The sequence below is a fragment of the Dipteris shenzhenensis genome, chromosome 21, assembly GCF_047967505.1.
Source record: "Dipteris shenzhenensis isolate YYH24624 ecotype China chromosome 21, Dip_SZ_1.0, whole genome shotgun sequence".
In the NCBI taxonomy this organism is placed as follows: Eukaryota; Viridiplantae; Streptophyta; class Polypodiopsida; order Gleicheniales; family Dipteridaceae; genus Dipteris; species Dipteris shenzhenensis.
In genome coordinates, this window is record NC_141616.1 from 47449918 (window position 1) to 47474987 (window position 25070).

At 39.8% G+C, this 25070-nt stretch overlaps 1 protein-coding gene across 2 annotated transcripts in view; it reads left to right on the forward strand.

The window, feature by feature from the left end:
* The window catches only part of APC6 (anaphase promoting complex 6), a 72655-nt gene extending 66196 nt beyond the window's left edge, over nucleotides 1–6459 (forward strand). For both annotated transcript variants that reach the window (XM_087392715.1, XM_087392716.1), the window contains 8 exons: nucleotides 2905–2979; nucleotides 3220–3345; nucleotides 3441–3510; nucleotides 4618–4700; nucleotides 4827–4940; nucleotides 5119–5218; nucleotides 5297–5332; nucleotides 5656–6459. In XM_087392715.1, the coding sequence (XP_087248841.1) occupies nucleotides 2905–2979; nucleotides 3220–3345; nucleotides 3441–3510; nucleotides 4618–4700; nucleotides 4827–4940; nucleotides 5119–5218; nucleotides 5297–5332; nucleotides 5656–5787 (736 nt within the window). In that variant the 3' untranslated portion in view covers nucleotides 5788–6459. The remainder of the gene's footprint in view (nucleotides 1–2904; nucleotides 2980–3219; nucleotides 3346–3440; nucleotides 3511–4617; nucleotides 4701–4826; nucleotides 4941–5118; nucleotides 5219–5296; nucleotides 5333–5655) is intronic.
* Nucleotides 6460–25070: the final 18611 nt, after the last annotated feature.

The window sequence follows — 25070 nt, forward strand, 5'->3', positions numbered from 1 at the left end:
AATCAGTTTAGAGGCGCTTTTGAGTGGATTTGGATGTATCGAAGTGGCATGGTGTTGAATAGGGGCGATCAGGAGCCTGAACACTGAAGTTTGGACGAGGGAGCTTTCTATTTCTTTATGCCTTGGAGTTGTTTGAGTTTCGAAATTTTATTGTGGGTTTGGTTATCTCCCATTACTAAAGATTACTGATATCTCCCTAGTATTTTTAAATTGCGAAGTTGTAGTTGTCTGGATTGCAGGCAGTCCCTAGCATAGGGAAGTTGTGACAGTTTGTACTTACACTTTATATAGAGTGCTATTTATTTTATTTTATTTTAAAAAAAACCCAATCGACCTAAATGGAAGTGGAAGAAGAAGCTTCAAGGGTGCATCTCGTAGAATCGGGAGTCCAACCGACCCCGCAGGTGTCGCGCCCAGTAGGCCATACACTGTCTGGTAGAATTGCATTATTGGAGGATGCCTTGCAACAGATTTTAGCGCAACAATTACAAGCAAATGTAGGGCAATCCGAGCTCAGAAAAATGGTTCATAGTATGTCTGCTAGACCATCTCGTGAAGAGAAGGGTAAAGCACCAATGGAGCCTGAATTCAGTGCTCATACGGTCGAGCCTAGGAGGGCTAAGGTGCCTAATATTGCCACCAATTACATATATTATTTGTTATCAAAGCTTTGCATGTATGATTCTCTCTCTCTCTTGTTGGAATGGTCACCTCCTCATCTGTAAGCCCCCATATGAGGAGAGCATGGGGGGGGTGAACCTAGGAAAAGAAAGAGGGAGGGGGCTGCCACATGGGCAGTACCTCACACAAAGAAAGGTACCTGGCAGAAGGAAGCTTGCCTCGAGGGCAGATCTGGCAGAGAATGGCCAGGTGACTGTCAAGGGCAGAGCAGAGCAGATCTGCACAGCATCTCGATCAAGGAACGAAGGCGCGATGATGTTAGCCACTGTATGAATCTGTACGGGCTGCTGCAGGGCAGTGTACGGAAGGTCTCCAGCAGCAGCAAAGGGCAGCCTAGCACTGGGGGTGAAGGAGAGTGGAAGGTGTGCTACAAACTGAGTTCCCTAGAGGCTTGACCTTGGCTGTCTTCTAGGGCAGCAAGGTATTGTGATCATCATATCTTCTGGAGCAACCCTTCAGCCAACAGATAGGAGCAGCACTAGACCTACCTTGGGCCTATATCCAGGAGGTGAAGGAGGTACAGAGAAGCTGCAGACTAAGTTGAGAAGGCCTGCCCACCTAGGCTGGTTTCCAGACAGCAAGGTGGAGAGGATCACTCTAGACAGCTTGCACATCTATGCACATTAGTTGAAGAAGTTTGTGATTCCACACCCCCCCACACGCACACTGTGTGAGCTCCTGGGCATTACTATTAGTCTTCCGCTGTGCGTACCCTCTGTTGGGACTTTATCATTGAGGACGCTGATGCCTAAAGAGGGAAGGAATGTTACGCTCAAGTTGAGGCAACATGACCTCGGAAGGGTCAGTCGACATTTTCCTTTGTAAAGGATCAATGTTTGTATTATATTTATTTGGGCTTTATGTAAATGGTCAAAGGGGTTAACGTCAAGGTCCTTGATGAGGGTGACAAGGCACTGACTAGATGGGTCTAAGGCAATGGGTCTTAAATGCATTAAGTGGGAAATGTGCCTAGAGGCAAGTGAATAAATTGATATCCCAAGAGAGGGGTAGTAAATATGCTTTTAAGAGGTACCCTAGAATGTAGACATGTGGCATACTAGATCTATCTAAGGAATTGGGGCTTGGTGGAATATGCAAGCTGGAGCTTCACGTAAGGTGTGGTTTTGAGAGTTTGCTGTCACAAGAATTGGCTGGGAGGAATTATTGAGTGCCTGCCCCGTGATTGATCGTTGGCTAGGGAGGATTGAACAGGTGGTACGTTAGCTGACTTTGACACTAGAGGTGAACCTAACCCTAGACTTGTCCTTAGGCATAGTCTATAAAAGCTGGGGGTTCACTCCCCTCTTCACACGTGACACAATCTCATCTCAGTTTCTCAAAAGAAGTTGGGATATGAAGTGTAGTGAGCACTTGGGTATCAATCTGTCCATCAATCGAAGTTGATATACAAGTAGGAGAGTGTGCTTACTCATTGTATTGGTGGAGCTTCTATGTCAGCCTATTCAAGCAACGACTATACAGATCCACTTGTTTTTCTTCTTCCTGTCCACGTGTGGACCGTTCTCGCTTCTGTCTACTCGCATAAGTGCATGTGATTTTTCTCACAAATGTGCCTATGAGCAAAGGTCTTGGCTTGTTCTGTTGTAAAGTCTGGACATCATTTAGTATAAGATTTACTGAATAATTAAGGAAATACACCAAGTATTCAACCTTGGTGGGGAAAGTGGCTTCAATAGTACCCCATCCTTTCCCTTTCATGCAAGTATGAGTTATTTCAATTCTCTAAATTGTGTTTTTAATTCAGGTAAATATTTGTGTGATAATGTGAATCCTAAAATGCTTTTTTATGCTCTAGGAATGAAGTTGAGGACATATATAATCTACTAGATCACTTTTCATTTTACTCTTCTCACTATTACAATCTCAACTGTTCTAGTGGTTTAATGTTCAAAGATACTTTGCAGGTCAAATTGATCCTCTAATTTTTCATTCCATGCCAATGCCTGATAGAGGAAGGTTTTACTAAAGTGGATCAAGTACGCAGAAACCCAAAGAATGCTATCTAGCTGTAGGTTGTGTCCTTTGGTACTGAGGGCTACCTATAAGCTATGTTGACTCCAAATGTCTATCGTGGTGATAACTTCTTTAGATGTTATGTTAGAGTTTAGTTAGGATCGATATTGTGTTGCATCTACTCCTATTGAAATTTGTATAAAGGTTGCTACCTTTCTATATCACTCTAAGCATAGCTTATGTATGCAGGGCAATTGCTTGGTTTGCAGTGGGATGCTATTACCTTTGCATACGTCAATTTGATCATGCACGTCGTTATTTCTGGTATCTACTGTTTTGCAATATGGTTTTTCCTACCTTGTTTTTAAATGGCATCAGGTAAAGGTGATTTTGTGGGGTTTGTAGATTGTGGATAGCTCAATCTTGTCGTGAAATACATCTCATGTGTATGTGATATGTTGCATAGGGACTTGAATGTCTTTCGTAGGAGCTTCCAAAATACTTACAAAGGGAGAATTTTGTATCCTCAAAATAAAAGATTTGTATTGTAATCATGTATTGCAGCAAAGCGACATCTTTGGATGGTGCATTTGCTTCTGCCTGGATAGGGTTCGGGCATGCTTATGCAGCTCAAGATGAGAGTGATCAAGCAATGGCTGCTTATCGAACTGCAGCTCGTGTCTTTGCAGGGTTTGTAATTTTTCACTATAGCAACTGATTTAAATTCAGTGTAGCTTTTTTCTGGATATTGATGGTGGGGCTTATTGCAACAATGTGCCTTGCAGATGTCATCTACCAGCCCTATGCATTGGTATGGAGTATCTTCGAACAAACAATCTCAACCTTGCTCAGCAAGTATGTTAAGAAATAACAATAGTAATGAATAAATAAAGGGGGTGCTTTTGCTCACATGGTTTGACACATTCGTGTTGTGGGTGAATGTATGAGACACCTATGGGATTGGGTGAGAACATGTTCTTTATACAATGATTTTGACCACTGTAGGTACTAATGAAGTCGATGGGGTGTCACATAGCTACTTTGATGTTTTGCCACTGTGGGTGCACGTTGATTTTTGGGAAGTTTCTGAATTTGTATAGATAAATACCTATGGGTGCACGATGATTTTTGGGAAGTTTCTGAATTTATATAGATAAATACCTACGACATTTCTGTATTTGATATTTTGTTTGCCGTACAATGGCATCCATCCTTTTGGAACCATATGTTAAACATAGAAGTCTCTTGAATGTTTATCTGGAGACTTCTACAACTTGGGAGAAGTCCTGGTTGATCATGGCTGTTCTCTTGTTTGTTGTTTTTGAAAACAAGACAAGATTCATCAGAGCAAATCTTCCAGGTTTAGTAAGAACCGTTGCATGTAAAGATACCTTGGATGTTTAGCATGTAATCTTTAGGATGTCTGAGTCTGCTTCCCTTCTCGTTACACCTGACATTTGAGGGAAACCCACAAATTGTATTGAGTCAACCATGTTAGTCCCTGTCCGATGGTCCTGCCACCAAAAGCTTGAGGGATCAGAATCTAACTATGGAAGAAAACCCACCAAATCTTATTGCACAAGGATCTATCGAATGATGGTTGAATTCCCATATACAAAGAATAGATTCATTGAATCGAAGGAAGAAATGTTTCTCTTGAAGGCCGGTGAAAAGGCCTTATGCTTCTCCGCCAGGTCTGAAGGACCAGCATCACAGTTTATGCATATCATATGACTGCTGGTGGAAATTTTTCATGATTTGTGGGGTTTCCCACATCCCTAATGTTAAGTTGAAATTTCTATGGAACCCTTTTCTTCGACACCTATTGTATGGAACATACTGTACTTGTACTGTACTTGTACAGTACCTCAAGGCCCTGGCCATTCAATTGAAAAAAAAAAGGCTACCTGATGTCATGAAATGGTCTTCTTATCACTGCCTCATTTTCTTTTTGGACTGCAGTTTTTTATGCAAGCACGAAGAATATGCCCAACAGATCCTCTCATTTTCAATGAAATGGGTGTAATGGCCTATCGAAATGAAGAGTAAGCTGCATTATTGTGTTCTGATAGACAATTTCTGTTCTTTGAGGTCTAGTGTGCCTTTTTTTAATAACAGGCAGCTGTCACCAGCTGGCTCTTTCTAAGATACATATTTTGGTGATTTTGCAGATATGAAGCAGCTGTCCGAAATTTTCGGAAAACATTGCAGCTGATTCCTGCACCTTTGACAGATGCCTGGGAGCCCACTGTAGTGAACTTGGCACACTCACTGCGGAAACTCAGGTATGTCATATATATATCCCCCCCCCCGCCCCATATCACCCCACTCTCTTTCCACTCTCTCTCTTCTTCTTTTTCCCCCTTCTTTTTCTTTTTTTAAAGGGAGGGGGGGTTTGAGAAATGGCAACCTCAAAGCTCTGGTACCCTCAACTCTTGATCCTGCCAAATGTTGTATTGGCAGGTTTTATGCAGAAGCAATAAATTTCTATGAGAAAGCCTTAGCTCTTTCTTCAAGAGGAGCGGGTACTTATGCTGCTCTGGGTTTCACTCATCATTTGCAGGTGAGTATATGGACAGGGTCAAAGCTTCTTTGGATAAATCATGTAATCCTGTGTTTCTAACAGAAAATGTGGTTGCAGGGTAATACTACTCTTGCCATAGACTATTATCACAAGGTAAATGGAATTACCCTAAGGTGTGGGCTGTCTGTATGTTGAGCGTCTGCTGCACAGGGTGGCTGAGTATAATTTTACTGGTAGAGTGTATGCGCTAGTTGATAGTCATAACATGGTGTCTGTGGTTTGGTGATATCGAGCTGTTGTGTATTTAAGGGACCTTACTTTGGTTTTCACAGTACTTCCCTCCGCATGCCTACTTTTTACTTTTGGAAATATGGCTGAATGTATCTGATGTGTTGATCTGGGTATTTTCCCTTTTTTCTATCAAGTCGAATTTTCAAGTTTAGATAAATTATGTTTCTTTCCAATCTTGCACCTAGGCTCTTGGTCTGAAGCCCGACGACACGTTCACAGCTGAGATGCTTACCAATGCCCTAATGGATGAATGTCTTCGTCCATCTTCTGCTCGTGACTCACAATATCACTCAATTGGAATGGGGCTTGTGCAGTAGAACATAAACTGACTGAAAGTCAGATGAGAACCTTGAATGCTAGAACAGAACATAAAGGGGCTGTGTCCAACATTACAGTGGATGTTTTTCCAGAGAGAACCATATTGTCTTCCTCTCAAAAGATTGCCCTCATAGAAAAGGGCTTGGCAGATACAGCGATATATTCATTCTTCAACTTTGGAGAGGATCATTATTCGAGATAATAGCCACACCTTCTGAAATGATGGTCTATGGGGAGATTGCTTACAAGTGTACAATTGAAAACTCAAGGTGGATGGTTGTTTTTTCCCTTCGTTATTGAAGATTATTGGTAGAGTTCCAGAGTTGGGGCATTGCATTGTAGTAGTTACTGGTAGACTTGCAACCCTAAAGCTTATGATTCCAAATTAGAATTCCACGCAGGGATTTTAGGTGTATGTTGAGTTGACATCTGTGGAATATGTACGCATGATGTAGCGAATCATGTCAATTGACATGAATGTCGTTTTAAGAGCTCAGTTTGTGAGGTAAATCCATGTCTGATAAGAGGAACTCTTTTCCGACTATATCACGTTACAGTTGATAGTCCATAGGTACAGTGTGTACGCACGCAACATTAAAAACGAGGGATTGTGTGTGATATCAGGTATTCAGCAGTAAGCAAATTTGTGGTTGAGCTTTTGTTCAAATGGAAACGTATTCTTACAAAAAATTCCTAACTCGTGACAAACAGAATCGCATGGTCATCATATTTGATGCTTTCAGAATCTCAAAATTACCGTTTTTTCTTTTTTTCTTGCTTTTGGTTCAGTCTCGATATTGCCTTTGTTGGCTTTATCTAGATGCACTCTAGATGTGAGCTAAGAGTTGTAGGCATATTGCTGTAGGGATGTAATAGTAAAAAGGTTTGACTTTTGGGTTATATCAAAATTCTTAGTTATTGTGCTATATATGTGGCTTTGTGTAAACCCTCAGGTTAAAGATAGTAGTGTTACTTATTGTGATGGGTCAACCAAGTTAGTGTCGAGACAATATGTCAATTTTGTGCATACACAGAGCTAAACATGTAAACCGTCATCCCTTGCAGTATGGCACAGGTGGGATATGAATATCCTTTTCCTTTTTCAATAAATGTGAGGGCGTACATGGTAAGGTCTCTTCTCCTCCCTCCATATTTCCATCTTAATTGCACTACCACTAGAGTATTTTACCCAAGACCTGATAATTGCTTAGGCTGATTTCCCACCTTTTAAAAACGTCTCTCTCCCCAAACACATTCGTACTCTCTTGCATTTGTGGAGCACATTCAGCGTGGTAAGGTTTGTTCAAGTGATAGTAAAGGTCCGTTTTATGTCCTAAGATGCACAGAAGTGTCTTGTTGTCATCCAATTGTTTTAATATATGTTGTGCACCATTGTGCCAAAAGGAGAGCGAGATAACATTGATAAGAATTGTTGTCAAAGGTTGTGAGAGGAGTCTTTGAGCATAACTAGAGAGCTTAGAGAAGCAACTAAGCTATTGCATAAGGAGAAAAAATAACAATGTAGAGAGGCGTATTGCAACTAAGAAAGCGGAGAGGCAAGCCTATCTCATGGTTTTGGTTGTAGGACAGAGATGAGGTACGAAGTAATGCAAGACATATGCTAGGTAAGAGAACCAATAATCTAATTTTATAGTGTAAGTAGCATGCATTTGCTACACCCAAGATAACTAGTCGCACCACAAATTACACAAAAAAATCAACAAATGAAATAATGTAGATTGAGGGTCAAGTACTCAATCAAAGAATCAAAAGCATCTATGTATACATAAAGGTCTATCACATGTAACAAAACATAAAATGAGAGCCTAGATTTAGGAAGAATATCTCAATCAATTGCACAAATGTTATAAAGATAAGAACAACACATGGTGAAGCTACAAGAATCATCAATTGCTAGAATCCTAATCACTACTTGTGAGCTTTCTAAAGAGTCAAGGGGACATCATAGATAGTAGAGGCATGCTTGCACACTAATTAATGATCTAAATGTAGGAGTTTTTATACAAGGGATTATGAGGAAAAAGTTGAGGTTTGGTAAAGAGAGCAAAGGAAAAGCCTTGAAGCTATGAGACCTTTGGCATCATTTGTATGAGGCTTAGGGATTCCCATGTCTTGAGTTAAGTGGTCATACATTCCCATATTAGTCATAGTCTAACACCTCGAGCAACGTAATACTTTGTGGTGAGGAATTTATGTCTAAGAAAAATTCAGCATTGAAGTTAAGGGAACAAGAAGTGATGTAATAAAGAGCATGACAATTGGCAAGAGAGGGTTTGTTGGAGAGATAGTAGAGGAGGATAGGGAAGTTTTGATGTTCAGGGTTAGGCATGTGTGTAGGGAAGGGGTAGGGTGTAGATTAGAGAAAGAGGATAGAGGAGAGGAAGGAAGAGGAAGGGGTTGGGGAGAGAGAGAGAGAGAGAGAGAGTGGGTTGCAAGTAGGAGGGAGGAGGGGGATTAGACAGATTAGATGTCACATCAAAAGTACAGAATGAGTGGTGGATATGGACTTATATAGGCCCTCCACATTTTCTACCTAATTTGTTACTAAAAGTAGCCCTTCCCCCCCCTTCATTTCGGCCATCCCTTCCCATAGAATTTTGCCCTCGCTACGCAAGGGTGTTGGGACATCAAAGAGATGTTGATCAGTCTAGTAAAAGATAGGGGTACTCCTGGACAATACTCTTTTGTTGCCATGATTGTTCATCCTTTGGAAGCCCTTTCCATCTTATGAGGTACTCAATGTATACCCTGTTGCAGAGTACTTGATCTTTGAAGTCCACAATGCACTTCGGAACATAGAGGATATGACCCTCCTTATACAAGGGATGATCTTGTAAGGGCCATGATACCGGCAATGACGTAGTTGTGTTGGTATTACCCCTCTATGAACCATAATGGCTTTTGTGGACACGTAAATGCACATAATCTTTGTCTTTGAAGACCAAATATCTCCTACGTTCATCCACATGTTTCTTCAGCTTGGTTTGGGCATCTTGCATATTCTTTTTAGCCACCATCCTTTCCAAGTCATCTCGTGCTTGTTGATTTTTCATAGCAATGTCGGCAATTGAGGAAGGTATTCCCACTTTACACTCATACATTCCTCAAATAGATTCATGCCAATAGAGAGATACTTGGTATTGTTCTAGCACAATATAGCAAGTGCTAACTAACTTATCCCATGCCCTTTAGCTATCACGACAAAAATGCCTCAAGTATTCCTCCACTTATTTGTTCACCCTTTTTTTATTGTCCATCAGTCTCCGGATGGTATGCAATGCTAGTGTGAGTGAGGATGATTTTTCGATGAGCTTTCTATGGTGAGCTTTTAGGCTCCAAGTAAAATTTAGGTGAGCTTTTAGGGAAATTTAGGGGTATTTTCACCCTAAAACCTCGCCATAATTGTTTGAAAAAGCCCTAAAAGCTCACCTGAATTTACAAGAAAGAGCCCCAAAATATCACTACAATGTTGGTCCCCTTTGTTGAAATAGCAAATGTTCATCTCAATTTCCACTTCCTCATTGATTTGACCATGCTTTCTTGCTGATTTTACCACTTCACAAAGCTTGTTCTTCCCAGCATTTTTGCTATCGTGGGCATGGGTAGTGTGTGGATTACACACCAATCAGATGCGATAAAACTAACAAGTGCTCCGTTTATAACAAGCACGTGAAAAGTCCTACCGGCTATAGGCTGAGAGACTTCTGATTGGATGTCGTGTTTTCGATTCATCTTTGTCAGAGGATGGAGACCACTCTCGGAGCCCATTCTTTGTGTTATCTAGCGCACATAAAATGGGGTTGCAAAGTGGGTTAAAATTGTCGTGTATCGAAACGAAATATTGAGACATTGCTTTGTGCAAAATTACAAAATGCACTACTTAGGAATTTGCAATCTGATGGCGAATAGTACACTTGATCGAGCAAGTAGAAACAAAAGAAATCCATCATGCTTCAAATGAAGACAATAATGCACAAACGGAAGCATTGCACAAATGGAAAATTGTGAAATACTGTCTGCAAGTTTTTATTAAAGGGGAGGTACGTCCCCGGAAATAGACCATAGATACAAAAACTGCCCATGCAAAACGAAAGTCTGCACACTACGCCTATGTCGCCCGGCTACACTCTACTTTTGCCTTCGAAGTGTGGGTCATGCCTTGGCTACCCTCTGATGTGACCTCCAATGCCTCCCTGGGTGTGGCTCGATCGACTTCTGCTTTGGCATTCGGCAGTTGCAGGGGGGTGTGGCCCTCACGAGTTATCATGCACTCGATATCCTCAATTGCATCCTCCAGTGCCTCTCTTAGTCTTGTCTTTGTCCTTTGTATCACTATCGGTATGTCTCCTAAGGAAAAGGAGTAAGATATGCCCTAGAGAGATCACAAGGGTCCACGTCTTCACCCCCACAGATGTCGAAGTACTAATAGTGCAATTCTTGCAAGTGCACAGCCAACTCTTCGTCGATATGAAGAGCATTGCGTGAGAGTTGAACTAGGTGGGATCAGCTTGCTCATGCTCGATGTGGGCCGTTGGGTGAGTGACAAGCCTATGTAATCATTAGTCTAGGAGGTATAGACAATCTACACCAATGAGGTATGATCAAACTATGTATTCAAAACTCCCTTGGTGACTATTAGTGGCAGTGATTAGCATTTACTGCACGTGCGAAAGACGGACAACCTCCATGCGTGCCACATGTTGCCCAAGGGATTTGATACAATAGCGTTTTTAAATATTAAAGTTAATATTAAGGTATAAGCGGGATTGAATGTTTAAAATCCAAAAAACATGCAAATTCTATCGGCAATTCTGTTTACCAAAATCATCTTGGAATTGAACATGAACAGTGTCTTGCACTTTATGAGGGTTGCACGCTAGTGGATTGATCAAATTGGATAGGTAAATCTTCCAAATCCTAGTCCATGGCCACTAAATTCTATAAGATGGGTCTTCTCCTCTTGTCCTTCTCAATGCCAAGATAATGATGACGAGACATGGCCTTGCATTAGCAGCCAAGCTCGCCGTACTACCAGTGAATACGTCAATGACCGCATCCCCAATAGACGTTCGGATCAATAAAACCATACCGAATCACAATAATAGCAACGCTTAAAGTATGGGGGGACATGCTCGCTCAACTTTATTTCATTCCTATTTGTTTTGGAGTGTGGAGGCTAATTAACTTTTGTTTGTCCATGGATTAATTTATTTATTTGGGTTAATTTATTTATTTAAGCTATGCTTAAGAGGAGTGCACATTATTCAAGAGGGTAGGATTCGAGCCCACAATGTTGTCTTTCCCACATGTGAGCCCTACCACTAAGTTATAGAGTGGAAGAGCATACCTAGTGCTAACTAAAATATTATAAATGGTCCCTCCTCCCCCTCCCCCTTTAGTACGTGAGTTCTTCTTTAAAGCCCCTCAAATGGTCCCTAGTACCCCTCCCCTTTTAGCACTTGCGTTCTTCTTTAATTTGTCCTTAAGTGGTCCCTCTTAATTGAAACTCCTCCCTCCCCCCTTTATCCCTTAGTTTAATAATGCCCTTTCCCTTTTCCTTTTCAACCCTCTTTTCTTCTCCACAACTAATTAATGGGAATTTTCCATTTTTCAATGTATGGGGGGACATACTAGCAACGTTTAAAAATGTTGCGATCGTTCAACACCCCCTGTGAACAAATGCATCACCCAACCTCTTACGTTCAAAAGCTAGCCTGCGACCTTCCTCCTAAGCATGTATTAGTCGCTTCGAATAACTGAGCAAACTCTGCCTCCCCACTCTCTCTATCCATCTTCAGTGTCTCACTTGTAGCCTTCCGACAGAAGACACCCATGAATAGGGTCCGAACGTACGAATTGAAGATTAGCACATTTCTTGCCAAAAAGAATCCCTAGGGTAAACATTTAAACTTTCACCTTCTCACGATTGTCAACATAGAGGTAACCAACCTCTAGAGCAATGTGTACATTCTATGCAAAATAAAGCCAGACTTCTTTGCATGAAGGCCAATGCTTTGCAGTTGGTCCGGCAAGCCAAGAGTGATATCCCTCGTCCATAGTGAAGTTGAAGGCGATGATTGCAACTACATATCCTAATTCTCTGGAGTATCCATTCCAATCAAGAGTGCCTATTTTTGGGACAAGCTCAACTGGCAATCCAATGGGGAAATCTGTCCATACGAGCCGTGCGACCTCCACAATACAGACATTCTCATGTGAGAGGTCCAATGCAGTACCACTCTATAAGAATGATTTTATCCTATCAACAAGCGATCCAAAAAGCAACAAGAGTTCATCCAACTATCCGTTCCCCCCCTTCCCAATATTTGACTTCAACTGCTTTACAAGTCTGACCTATCTGGAATAGTTTCCACATCCTGTAGCAAGAGCTCCACATTCGTACCTACTGCACAAATTTATGGGTTGAGGAAAGCATGTATAATATTACATAGCTGTATGATTGAGTGTTGAGGGAGAAGTTGTTACCATTACTGGACCTTACGAGAGACGCATGGAATTGTTTACCATGGTAGAAGTCAAGCACATTTTTAGAATTAATTTTGCACGATGGCTTAGAAGAGTCATTCTTGTGCTTGCACGATACTCCTGTGGGTGTAAGGACGTGTGATTGAGGAAATGCACTCATGAGAGAGGTGCATGCAGTGGTTTGCCACAATGAGCATCCATATCATGTGGCTATTGTTCATTGCACTTCACTTCGACAAATGGATGGTTTTCCTCAAATTGTACAAACATCATATAAAATTTTCAAGCTCCACAAAACACCGGTGGATTTGATCTTATGTTACGTGAGCCCGCTCGCTTGGACTCAATTGACACAATGGGTAGTCCAACCGCTATGGACACACTTTACACTCCCATCGAGAGATAGGTTTCTCTCTCTAATAGGTGGCCACATACTCGACTACCCTTTGCTCGCCATTGGCACACCTAGCATTGTGATGCTCAAGAAGTTTGACTTCGCCAGTGATCAAATCTATCTATGTAGGACCATCATTGTTGTTAGCCCCTACTTTCAAAAGAAAGTGCATCGATACATTCATGATCACAAAAGATGGATGCCTATACACAAGTCTCTTGGAGCAAAGATCAATATGTTTCTTTTGGTTTTGTTGAACTTTTCATGCTAGTCTAGAGCTCATATAAGGCCAACTCCAAATGAGGTGTTCTTTGCTCTTTCCAAAAAATGTTGAGCCCACCAGGAAGCCCCAACCCTTGAGCTTGCAACCCCTCCACCATCTCTTGTCCTCAATGGAACATGTGCTCCCAAAAAGCTTAGGGTGCCAAGTCACTTTAGTAAGAATACCTATCAAAATCTTGAGTATGAGATGAATTTAACAAAATGCCATAAGTAGAAATTAGTAAAATTAGCATGGTTGTGTTCTACACTAAAAGAGCTTCAAAGATGTCTTTACACCTTGAAATTTGGGTAGCACATAAAAAAGTAATATGATTTTTGAAGGAGGTTGGTCTTCATATTTTAGTGTATCTAGGGTTTTACCCCAAAAGAACCCCCTCCCCCCCCCCCCGCCCCTTGGGTCTCACATATTATGAAAATATGTGCAAATCGTAAAACCTTGCATATTTTTCACTGTATATACCTTATGATTTGTGGGATGAGGGACTTGAGAATTTCATATTTTTTCCTTGCATATTTATAATTTTTGTAAGAAATCCATGCATATTCTACATGGGCCTTGTCCGCCCATACCCTAGATTTTGGACGAGGGTAGTAACATAATACATATTGAGTTAGCACCCGAGGCCAAAGTCCTCTTCTTGACAAACATATGCACTTTTTTGTCATCCCTAAAGATGAGGCTTGAAGAGTCTTTAACCTTGGTATTGATCATCATGTGTAATATTTCCTTCTTCCTTCAAAGTGATATAGTTGTGGCCATTAGAAATCATCTCATTGCCGAGACCCATCAAGCAAATGCATACATAATTTCAATCCATACCTCTCTATTCCAAGCCGACTGACACGATGTGTATAATTTTTCCTTTGTTTCATAAACAAGTCCCTTTTGACTCCAGTCAAAGTTGTACAACATCCAAAAGAATCCATCTCTCTTTGTTGCAAAGAATTTGCAATGTGCACTGTCTTGTAAGCTCTATGCTCAAAGGTGGTTTCCACGCCCCTTAGTCCTTTTTTGTACTTTTTAAAATACTCCTCGTTAGAGGGATTGGCCTTTGCGGGCTGTCGTTGCTTTCCTAATGGTTGTAGATAATTCCTCCTGCATGAATATTGTCAATCATAGATACTCCTACAAACTTGTACATCCATGATCAATTGATGAGAAATGAAATACCTTCCACAGTAGATAAGACAATACAAACGTTGGAGCCACGTACCAGGTCGAGGCACTTCTCTTCTTCTCAATAGCCATCTCAATCTCCACCCATCTCTTGTCCTACTTGGTCAAGAGGCCCATTAATGAGGACTGGTTAGCCATCCCAAACGTTTGGAACAAAAAGGTCTCATGTGACAGCATTGGTGTGGCATGCGCCCTAGCCACTTTGTTCACCCAAATGAATGAGTAAACATTGGAAACTTCAACCCAACACAACGATGTTCATAAATGAGGAAAGACATAATCATTTGTGGAATTCAAGGCCAATAGGAGTTCTGTCTTGTGCCCTTTTTTTATGATGACAAATTGGTATTGCAAGGAAATGGATAGTGCTTAGGCTACAAAAGATCCATAGTAAGATTAGGATTCAAAACAAGAGACAAAGGCATGAAAAAAATTGCATAAAAAACTTACCATCTCAAATACAAGCAAGCGAAGATTTTAACTTGTGATTACCATCCAACATGAGGAGCTTGAGGCCCTTCAGGCCTTCCCACTAGCTCATTCTCAACCTTATGATTTACAGTGACCCATGTGGGACCCTATTCAAACAAATCTTGGAGGGCAATTGGCAAGGCTACATTACTTCTTGGCATGTGCAGGGATACACAAAAAGGTGTAGTAGAAGGGATATATCCCTTGCATCAAAACTCTCCCATAGTGCTAAAATCCTAGTTAAAGCTGTGTGTATCGCTTCATTAGGGAGAAGTCTACAAAGTGGTATAAGAGGGGTCTCTATTTGTTTGCAAATAAAGAAGCTGGCCAGTACATCTTGGACTAGCTTCAGTTCAATGTCTTTGCCCAACACCCTGTAGTGGGTTTCAATAAGTTTTTTGGTGCTCAAACCGCCTATGGCAATTGTCTCATTGGGGTTACTTAACCATCCTCCTCCATATGGGGGCCTATCCATCACTTGCCTTAGAGACCGTGGCAACTCACTATCTCCTTCACATTCATCTCCTTCCTCTTCATGTCCTTAAATGCATCCATTCCTATCTATGCCCCCTCTATCTCCATCCCCTCGTTGTGGGGCTGGTGTCCAACATCTCTATCCTCCAATAAAACTTCCTTCTCATTGGCCTTGATGGTGATTCCAGTGTGTTGAGATAGAGCATGTCTATTTGATGCCCTCGACATTGCCTGATTATTTGAAGTAGCCTCGTCGCATATTGTTCTACATCAGTTCTCCCAAAGTGCAAAGTATAGCCTTCTAGACTCCTTGATAAATTAATTAAAATTACATCCCTCCACGAAAACTCAAAGTTGCATGTAAATCTAGCATAGTGACTTACAATAAGTAGATTTGTGATCCCCTATTCTTTCCTGTCTTCTTATCTCTATCTATGTCCAAGTAGTACCTATGGATGGTAGACCACCTATGCATTAGCCGAACTTGGTTGAGAGGGAGTAGCCAAGGGGATGATACAATGAGGTGCAATCGGTATACTTCCCCACCACATCAATGGGGGAATTACAAAGCCTGTTCCGAAAGGCACATGCATGTTTTGTGGCACAATAGTGTGAGCTTTTAGATTCTTTATCTTGATGTCGAATTGTCCTCTTCAGCCTTGACCAGGTGCTCTTCAAAGCTTGTTTTGGATGTGTGCTAGCGCACATCCAAAATGGGCATTGGGTACCATTGTTTTCCACCTCATACGAATCCCATTTCAGCATACCTCCATCCATCCCAAACGAAATTTGGGAAACCCTATTTTCCACCCCTAGTGGAGTTGAATATAGCTGGAGAGAGGAAGATATATACAGAAGGTGGATCTCCTCGAAGCAATCTAGTAGGAAATACTTGAAGAAGAAGACCCTTGTCAATAATGTAAGTTGGCCTTTCAATTATGTGATATTTTATAAAACTGTGTATTTGTGATATAGATATGAGCTAATCAATGTATTCTATTGTGTTTCAAAGGACGAAATGAGAAAAGTTCAAAAAAATCTGGAGCCTGAAACAACTCCTCCTTGTATTGACAGGTCTCCACATAATCTGATCCCAGAGAAGGTATGTTCATATCAATACCTTTAATGGTTCTCTAGAATGAAGTAAAATTTTGTATTTATAGGCATAATTTGTGTGACTTCTTACTTGGATTATTTAACTCTTTGGTAGTCTATTGGAGATTCAATTTCTATTAGAGGGGAATTTTATGAGCAAGGATATCCAACATCTGAGGTTGTTGAAGTATTTGAAATATAAGATATCTTTTTTTTGTTTTTTAGAATATTGTATACCAATTGAACAAAGTTCTCATTCCTTTGGATTTCAAAATGATATATAAGAGTTAAATAAAATTTTCTATGTCTATTTGAAACTTTGTAGAGAAATATGGAGCCTCAAGCAACTACTCCTTGTATTGACGAGTATCCACGTAATGCAATTTCAAAGAAGGTATGTTTATATTAATACCTTTAATGGTTCTCTACTTAGGTATTAATGGTTCTCTACTTTTAGTTACAAATTATACTTATTTTTGTAAATTATGTGACATCTTACTTAAATTATTTAATTCTTTAGCAATCTATTGGAGATTCAATTTCTATTGGAGGAGAATTTTATGGACAAGGATATCCAACATATGAGGTTTTTGAAGCATTTCCAATATAATATATCGTTTGTTTTATTTCTTAGAAAATGAAATGCTTTCTTTAATTCAATCATATGGTCTTTTATTGTTATTACGAGAAAGTATTTCTCAAAGCTCTTGTTTGAAATGACGTAAAGTATTTATAGGATCGCACCAGACGTGACGGGGGTTCTATTTAATACTCACATTAATGGATGGTCATTTGTAAAGACCATTACTTAGCATGATTGGCCAATCATTTGATGTATATCATTGTGCTAAGTATTTGACTAATGGTGGATTGGTTTATTGAATACAGGAAATGAGATGGACGGATGGGAGTAAACAAGCTCAAGGGAATAAAGGCTAAATGCCATGGTTTTATGCTAGCACTATGTAATGTATTAAATGGCCAAGGGTCATTACATTTTTTATAAGGGAGAGTGCTTAAAAGCCTTCCACTTTTGACATGTAATTTTGGATGAGTACGTGAGTAAAGGAGTGACAAAGAGAAAAGTATGGTAAAAGGATGCTCAAGAGAAAAGTATGGAAAAGGAATGTTCAAGAGATGAATACATATCAATGGCTCATGCTCTTATTAAAATATTATAAATACTCTCGGTGTGGGATCGTGAGCCACACACCTCGAGGGGGGAGATTGTACCCAGTGATTGACTCTTGTCTTTTCATGAGTTTCGTGCATATTCAATTTTTGGTGCTATTGTATGTGTTAGAATTGTTATTCACGTTTCAATCGTATTTGAGCTCTTGGTACGCTCCACAAGGACCTAAGATTGAGAGGTACTTCTCCAAAGAATTGTTGGGAAGAGAGCTGAAGGAGCCATCGACTCAGATTTCGAAAAGGGAGCTTCAAATAGTACGTGGAGAGTGGTAAATGTGAGTCAAATTTTTGGGGCCTTATGTCTTTAGTTAAAGTCTCTCTTTCTTTTGAAAAGAAAATAGAGAACTTCCTCTCTATTACATATCACCACGCGACGGGCCGCCTCTCTCCTCTTGCTTTGCCATTCTCCTCTATCTCTTGCTCCAATGCATAAGCCTTTAAGCTTCCCTCCAAAGCCTCTCCAAAACGGCTGAAAATAGCCCTTGAGAAGAAATTGCTTCTTGTTACTCTTTCTGTGACGGACGACTACGTGAGGAAGAAGAAGATCATGGCATAAAAATTTGGCAACGAATTGGTCTCTAGAGCTGGCTATAGGGTTTTCAAACCCTCTGAATGCATTCCCTCGATCCGTTTGAGCTATGGTGGAGCAAATCAGCGGGTTCAAACGCGCTTATCAAGGGAGAAAAGCTCACAAATTGTGGAAGAAGATGATAAGTGAAGTTTCTTTTCATTGATAAGAGAGAAGAGAGTATCTGATAAGTTATCAAGCCCTCAACAACTTATCAAGCCTCTAGTCCTCTTCTACCCCTCTTATTTTCGCAATGTTTTTCTCAAAACTCAAGCAAATGGATAGCTTTCTTCAAGCTGATTTTTGGAGGCTCTTCTTCTCTAGCAACGTCATATTCAGCAACATCCAAAAGTCGTAAATATCTTGTCACTAAGCATCAAGAAGGTTCTCTCACACATTGATATCATCGTAAAGTTGGTATTGCAAATCTTGGCGAAGACGATTGGCAATGCTAGTGGGCACTCTCAACTTGGGTGGCGAGCGCACAAGAGATAAGTACATGATTGAGTAAATTTTGTTTCATTGACTGTAAGAGAGTTTATTTGCTTTCACAAAATGGCTCAGCATCTTCCACGTTCTCCAACGATTTAAGAGCAAATTAATGAACTTCACCTTCAACTTTTGCAAGAGAGAGATCAACGAGAAAAATTAGAAAATGAGCTTGAGAGATCTAAGAACAAGAAAAGGAAGAGACATGCGAGAGATGAGAGTACTTCAGGATCTGATTCTAAGGGAGTAATTCGTAGAGCCGTTAAAAGCCACCAGAAAGACTTGCATTGGAAAGTATACATTGTAACCTTTCCTAAATGGTGCAGTTCATCTTTTCTATAGCTGGATTTTGCTCCAGAGTACGAGGGGACGTAAGCTCCCTCTTGATCTCACATGTATCACCAAAATGCTAAAAATCATGAGAGAGATATTGTCCACCATTGTTAGTCTGTAGACATTTAAGCATTCTACCTAACCGATTTTCAACCAAAGCCAACCATTTTTGAAATACCTAGAACACATCGCTCTTCTGAGCCATAGCATAAGGCCACACTTTCCTAGTTGCATTATCAAAATGAATGTCACATAGTATTCAACCCGCCTAATGACCGTGTAGGCATGGGACCACATATGTTTAAATGCACCAAATCAAGCTTTTCAAGCTCTTTCTTTCCCCTTCTTTTATGGGCTGATTTAGTTTGCTTCCCATAGAGACAATGCTCACAAAATTCAAAGTCAAAAAAACTCAAATTTGGTATATAACCTACACGGCATAAAAGTTTTATTCATGTGTCCCAATCGGCTATGCCACAAAGAAGTACTTGGCTGCTCGGTTATTGCAACAATATGATCAGACACCCCTAATACATGTAAGAGATACAATGTCCCACACTTGGCACCTCTTGCTAAAACCATAGAGCACTTTTGAATTTTCCAACTTTGAAAGCCAAAGGTTATCTAAAAACCAGCATCATCTAGGTGACCCACTGAAATGAGACTCTTGGTTAGCTTAGGCACATGTCTCACATTTTTCAAAACAAAAGCAAACCCATTTGCAAAAGAAAATTTTATGTCCCTTGCTCTCACTATGTCACATGCATAATTATTTCCAAGATGCACACAATCTGTCTTTCCATTGTCATAAGTGGAGAACCATTTCCTATGGTGAGTAAGATGGAATGAAGCACCAGAATCTAGAATCCAATATTGGGAATATATATCATCTAAAGTGGTAAGCAGCTTTGCAGGTAGACTAGACATGGTGAGAATGTCATTGTGACTATCATCAGTGCCTGCATTGATCTCCTCAATCTTCACTTTTCCTTTGTCCTCCCTTGGACTCTCTTCCATTTTATTTGCACACCAATTAGCATTTTTTTTCTTATCCTTTTGCTCTCTTTTCAACTTGTAGCAATCCCTGTCATGTGGCCCTTCTTGCCACAATGGTAACAATCAATGTTCCATGCCCTGGATTTGCTTCAAGACTTCCCTCTTTCTTGGGAGTTCCCCCTAAATTGTGATCTATCCCTTTGCACATTTAAGGCTGCATCATGCTTTTTTCCATCCATAGAATTCCATCTAATCTCCTCGGCCAACAAGCTACCCACAACATCATCAAACTTTAGTACTCCACTAGGTGTAGAAACTGTACGAAAGGTATCCCATGAGGATGGCAATGAAACAAGAGGAATATTGCCTTAGTCTCCATATCAAAATTCAGCTTTTGAGCCTGAAGTTGGCTAAAAATAATATTGAATTCATTCAAGTGAGAAGCAATGGAGACCCCTTCCTTCATCTGCAGCTCAAATAATGTTTTCATGAGGTAAACTTTATTAGGGGCATTATGTAAGATGAAGTCTAATAGTAGACTTTCCTAATGCATCCAACTCATTCCAATCATCCTCAGACATAATTACAGGCTTAGCTACAATCCCTTCCAAGGGTTTAATATGCTTCTTTTGAATAAGCACATCCCTTATCTATTCTTTCCCACAGAGAAAAGTTTGTCCCATTAAACTTTTTAATGCTGAAAAACTCCTTTTTCAGACATGGAAGAGGATGCCATTATGCAAATAAAGCAAAATCCCAAATGCTAGTGCCTGCAAGAGAGAAATCACACCAAATACCAAGTGCACCCAAATATGTATGCCATAATGGAAGGTAGTATCACCACATAAAAAAATGCAATATATCCTTTTTGTGTGTGTGTGTGTGTGTGTGTGTGAAGACTTGACAAAACCCCATTTCATAGTGAAATGAAAGTAATTTTGGTAATAGAAACCAAAGGGAAAACTGCAATGAGATGTTACAAAAAATCGAGAGGAGTATAATTGGCAAAATTACTTATATAATGCATGATTGTACGGACAAGTTTTGCTTTGATAAGTCGTCACAAGCCTCACTTTTATTGAAGAGGGGGGTTTGCATACCTGCCACCATCCAACAAGAAAAATGGTAAGAACCATGTTTTAACTTAGTTGGGAAGACAATTGTCATAAACACCCCTCCTCATTATCGGGATCACAATAAAAATAGCTGCTTATGCTATAGACTTATAAAGCTAATTTTTAATATTATGCTTTAAGTGAAAATAATTGGGGTGAGTTTAAGGAAAAGTAAATAAATGGTTATGTAAGGTGGAAAAACTGTGTATTTAGGTGTGTGAACATAAAGGAGAAGAAGGGGAGAAATTGCTAATAAATGTATTTTTAAGATTTAGAGCATAAGGAAATGAGAATTTATAAGAAAGAGAAGCTTAAAGGAATTTGAAAGATATTTTTAAGAATTTTAAAAAAGAAGACAATTAAAGAAAGAAATTTAAAGAAGTAATTTCAAAGAAGGGAAAGTTAGAAAATTGGGAAGAATTACAAAAAATAGAAAGGATTTGAATGAATTAGGAAAAATATGAAGCAATATGGAGTTAAAGGGAACAAGGTAGAAATAATAAGCATTTACATTGCAAATACAACATTATGATATGGAAATGGAGAAAATAATTATCACTTATAGATTTTGAAGGGTACAAGGTAGAAATAGGTGGAGAGAGAGAGAGAGAGAGCAATACATGAATTGCAAAGACATGAGGACAATTCTAATTAAAGAATCTAGGGAGTATGGATGTAGCGGGTTCTTATAAGGTGAGACAGTTAAGTATTATCATAAACAAACTAGGCGTGCATAACCAAACAAAGGGAAATAAAAGTGTTTGCAACATCTCAAATCATGCCTAATGAGTTTCACAAGGGGGGGAGAGAGAGAGATAGATAGATAGATAGATAGATAGATAGATAGAGAGAGAGAGAGAGAGAGAGAGAGAGAGAGAGAGAGAGAGAGAGCTCAGAGCACATGCATGTGCACATGTGAATGCATTTGACCTATGTTACTTTGCTACATAAACCGGCTTAGCGATTCATTAGGTACCTATGTTACTTTGCTACATAAATATGATTAGAAATTCATTAGGTGGCAGATAGATCTATCATCTTTATTTTTGTTAGGCTATTATAGGATCCTTGGTTGCTTTCCTATGGTCAGCTATGAGCTTGAAGTAGTGCTATGGTGACATCTCTAGTCTTGTCATTTGCAATCCTCACCAGGTATGACCGATTTGGCAGATCATTTGCTTTATTATTCACATTTTGTAAGGGTTTATTTTGACATTCTTTGCTTGTGTTGAGCCCCTCTCCTAGGTGTAGGTTCGAGCAGTCGCCTAGGGTTAGGATCCTTTTTTTCCATTTGTGCCATATCAAAATGATTTTGTCCTAGATTAGGATTTTTCCACAATTGAAATTCGTCCTCTTAGAGAACACCCATGTAGAATTGGACGTTGATGTTATTATTCAAGCTAACAGTAGAGACTTTTTCTTTGTCTTGTAACTTAGTTACATTTTTCTCCTTTTTTGGTTGAAGCATCAACAATGGTTCTTTGTTACTACAAGATGTTTGTGAGATATAGTCGTTTTTCCATTTTAGATTTGAAATAAGGGCAAGAGTGAGGAGAGGGTTTGCTTACTTGAAGCTCCATAGGAAAAAAGTTTCTCTTTCGTTTTGCAAGGGTATAAATTTTGCCCCCATCCAATGCCCCCACTTGATTCCATTAAAAGCCCTTAGATAACCCGTGATATGTTTAGAATGGGGATTTTTTCATATGAGTATCCTATGAGGTAATGAGGGAGTCCCTATAGCTTCCTTGCAGAAAATTTTCCATTGACAAGCCATTCTCCTTTGTACAAGAAACAAAGTCTGATATTTGATCCGAGCCTTATCTTGGATATTAAACCTAGATATTTTAAGATCTCCTAGTTCTAACCTTAAGATTTAAGACTCCTTGCTCCTAGGTAGGATGGCAATAATAGCGATCCCTCAACCATATAGTCTAAGGCTACTAAAAAAATGTTTTCTTTTGGTTCCCAATTCATACTCTAGGTGAAAGCATGAAGTAATGGGTGACTGTCAAGGGAACACATTCATCTTGATTTTTTAATGCTTTTAAAAAAGTAGTCGATCACTCCTTGAAGCCCTTGATGATTAGTAGGGAAGCTAATCTTTCCCTCAATTGATGTCAATAAAACCTTGTCAATGCTAGCATAAATTAATTTCCTCTCAATGATCTCATTCTTCACCTTTCATTGGGCATGCAAGCACCATTCTTAAATTAATGGTAGCCATTTTATGCATACTATTCATGATTTCATCACCATTCCTATTTCCATAGTGTTTTTGTTATCATCTAGAATTTTGATAATGGTATCAGACTGAGTCATCCCAATTCCTTGCTCTAACTAATTTTCTTCCGTGAATATAGATCCATCTTCATAGTGTATTCTCTGTTGGAGACAGCTATACTATTAGTGGCCCAATCCTCAAATATGTAGGTTTCCCTCATCTATGACCTTCCCAGAATAGCATCACATGCACCAAGAGTATTAGGGACACAAAGCTAACAATGAAGAAAAGTTTGGCTATCCGCATTACTATATCTCATATGAGTCCCAATAGGATTAACTTGTTTTGGTGAACAAGCTTGAGGAATCCCCCATAGCTTATAAAGTTTTGATGTGATCACATATTGAGACTAGCTCCTTCATCAAACATTGCCCCCCCCCCCCTCCCACACACACACACACGTAGAGTCTTTTATTTTGGCAAAACCATTGATTTTAATTAATGTAATGTACAACCACTACCACCCATAGTGGGGGTAGCTAGAAACAATGGGAAAACACTTCTAAGGAGGCATGTCAGGATGTTTGATGCGTGTTAGATGGTCTAGAATGAAATAAATCTAACCCAAGAAAACAAATGGGGATTGTCAATTCGAGAGGAGTGAAACCTCCCAAATAGCTAAAAATGCTTGGAGAAATAGGGTGAAGGCAAACAAATATGGAGTCTTGCCTATTGACAATGTCAAAAGAGGATGCTGGGGGTAGTTGAGCCACAAAGCCAGAAGAGATGGCTAATGGTCTCTCTAGGGCAAGAAATCACTCACAATGTGCAAATGCAAAAGCAAACTATTCATACCAAAGTAGAGCCCTTCCAAAGGGGTACATGATCAAAAATCATGAGCGAGTAGTCCTCCCACATGTCACATGTGAAACATCATGCAAGTCCACATGGATCAAGTGCCATCTATCGAATTAGCCTAGTGCTGAGAATATGTTTTGTGATTTAAGAAAAGCCTTTGTCATGGGGTGTACAATTTTAAAAATTGATTTTGCTTAAGTACTCATTGTGTCTATTATAAATAGCCACTATAAACTATAGTTCTACTTTCATTATTAATATCTTACACAACAATTTCTTATTTTTTATAATCAATAGTCATTCAACTTAAAAAATAGATTGTGGGCAGGCGTGGTCATGCACTGTTAGTTGTCAAATTCAATGTATTGAGTCCTTCCATTACCAATAGCCCCTAGGGGGATAGAACAATAATGGGTAAAAAGTGGGATGGGCTCTAAGGGCTGCTAGGCCATCCTCCAAAAGTGGGAGTCCTTCCATTACCAATAGCCCCTAGGGGGATTAACAATAATGGGTAAAAGCTGGGATGGGCTCTAAGGGCCGCTAGGCCATCCTCCAAAAGTGGAGGAGAGGTTCGTCATCCTACTTGGCCCACTAGGTGAGACGAGCCCAAACACTAACAAAAAAGGATTTTGTCTCTCATACGAAGGCCACCTAGCTCCTTGGGCAAGAGAAGCAAAAGTTGTTGGTTGTGGGTATTGAACCCCTACCACTTGGTCGTGAAGACCACCTTCAATTGCTAGACCAATCAACCTTTGATGCAACTATGGGGCAACCTTTATTTTAAATTATGACCACTAGGTGGTGTGAAGCACCACACTCGGTGGCCATCCTCCTCCATGGCTGGGTGGGTGGTGTGAAGCTGTCCTAAGTATGGGGTCATGTTCTCCACTTTTCCTTATCACTAGAATACCATATAAAATCTCTTAGGACCTTTGACTAAGACCGTCCTATATCACATTAATCTAAATCATTCTTGTTAAATTTTATATAATAGAAGACTCCATTATCTTCTCCAATAGCATTTAAAGTAAAGTTATCCTCCATTTTGAGTTTATACCTACTTTAAATACATCCCCGACAAATGCCCAAGTATAAATCTCCTTATAAAAGA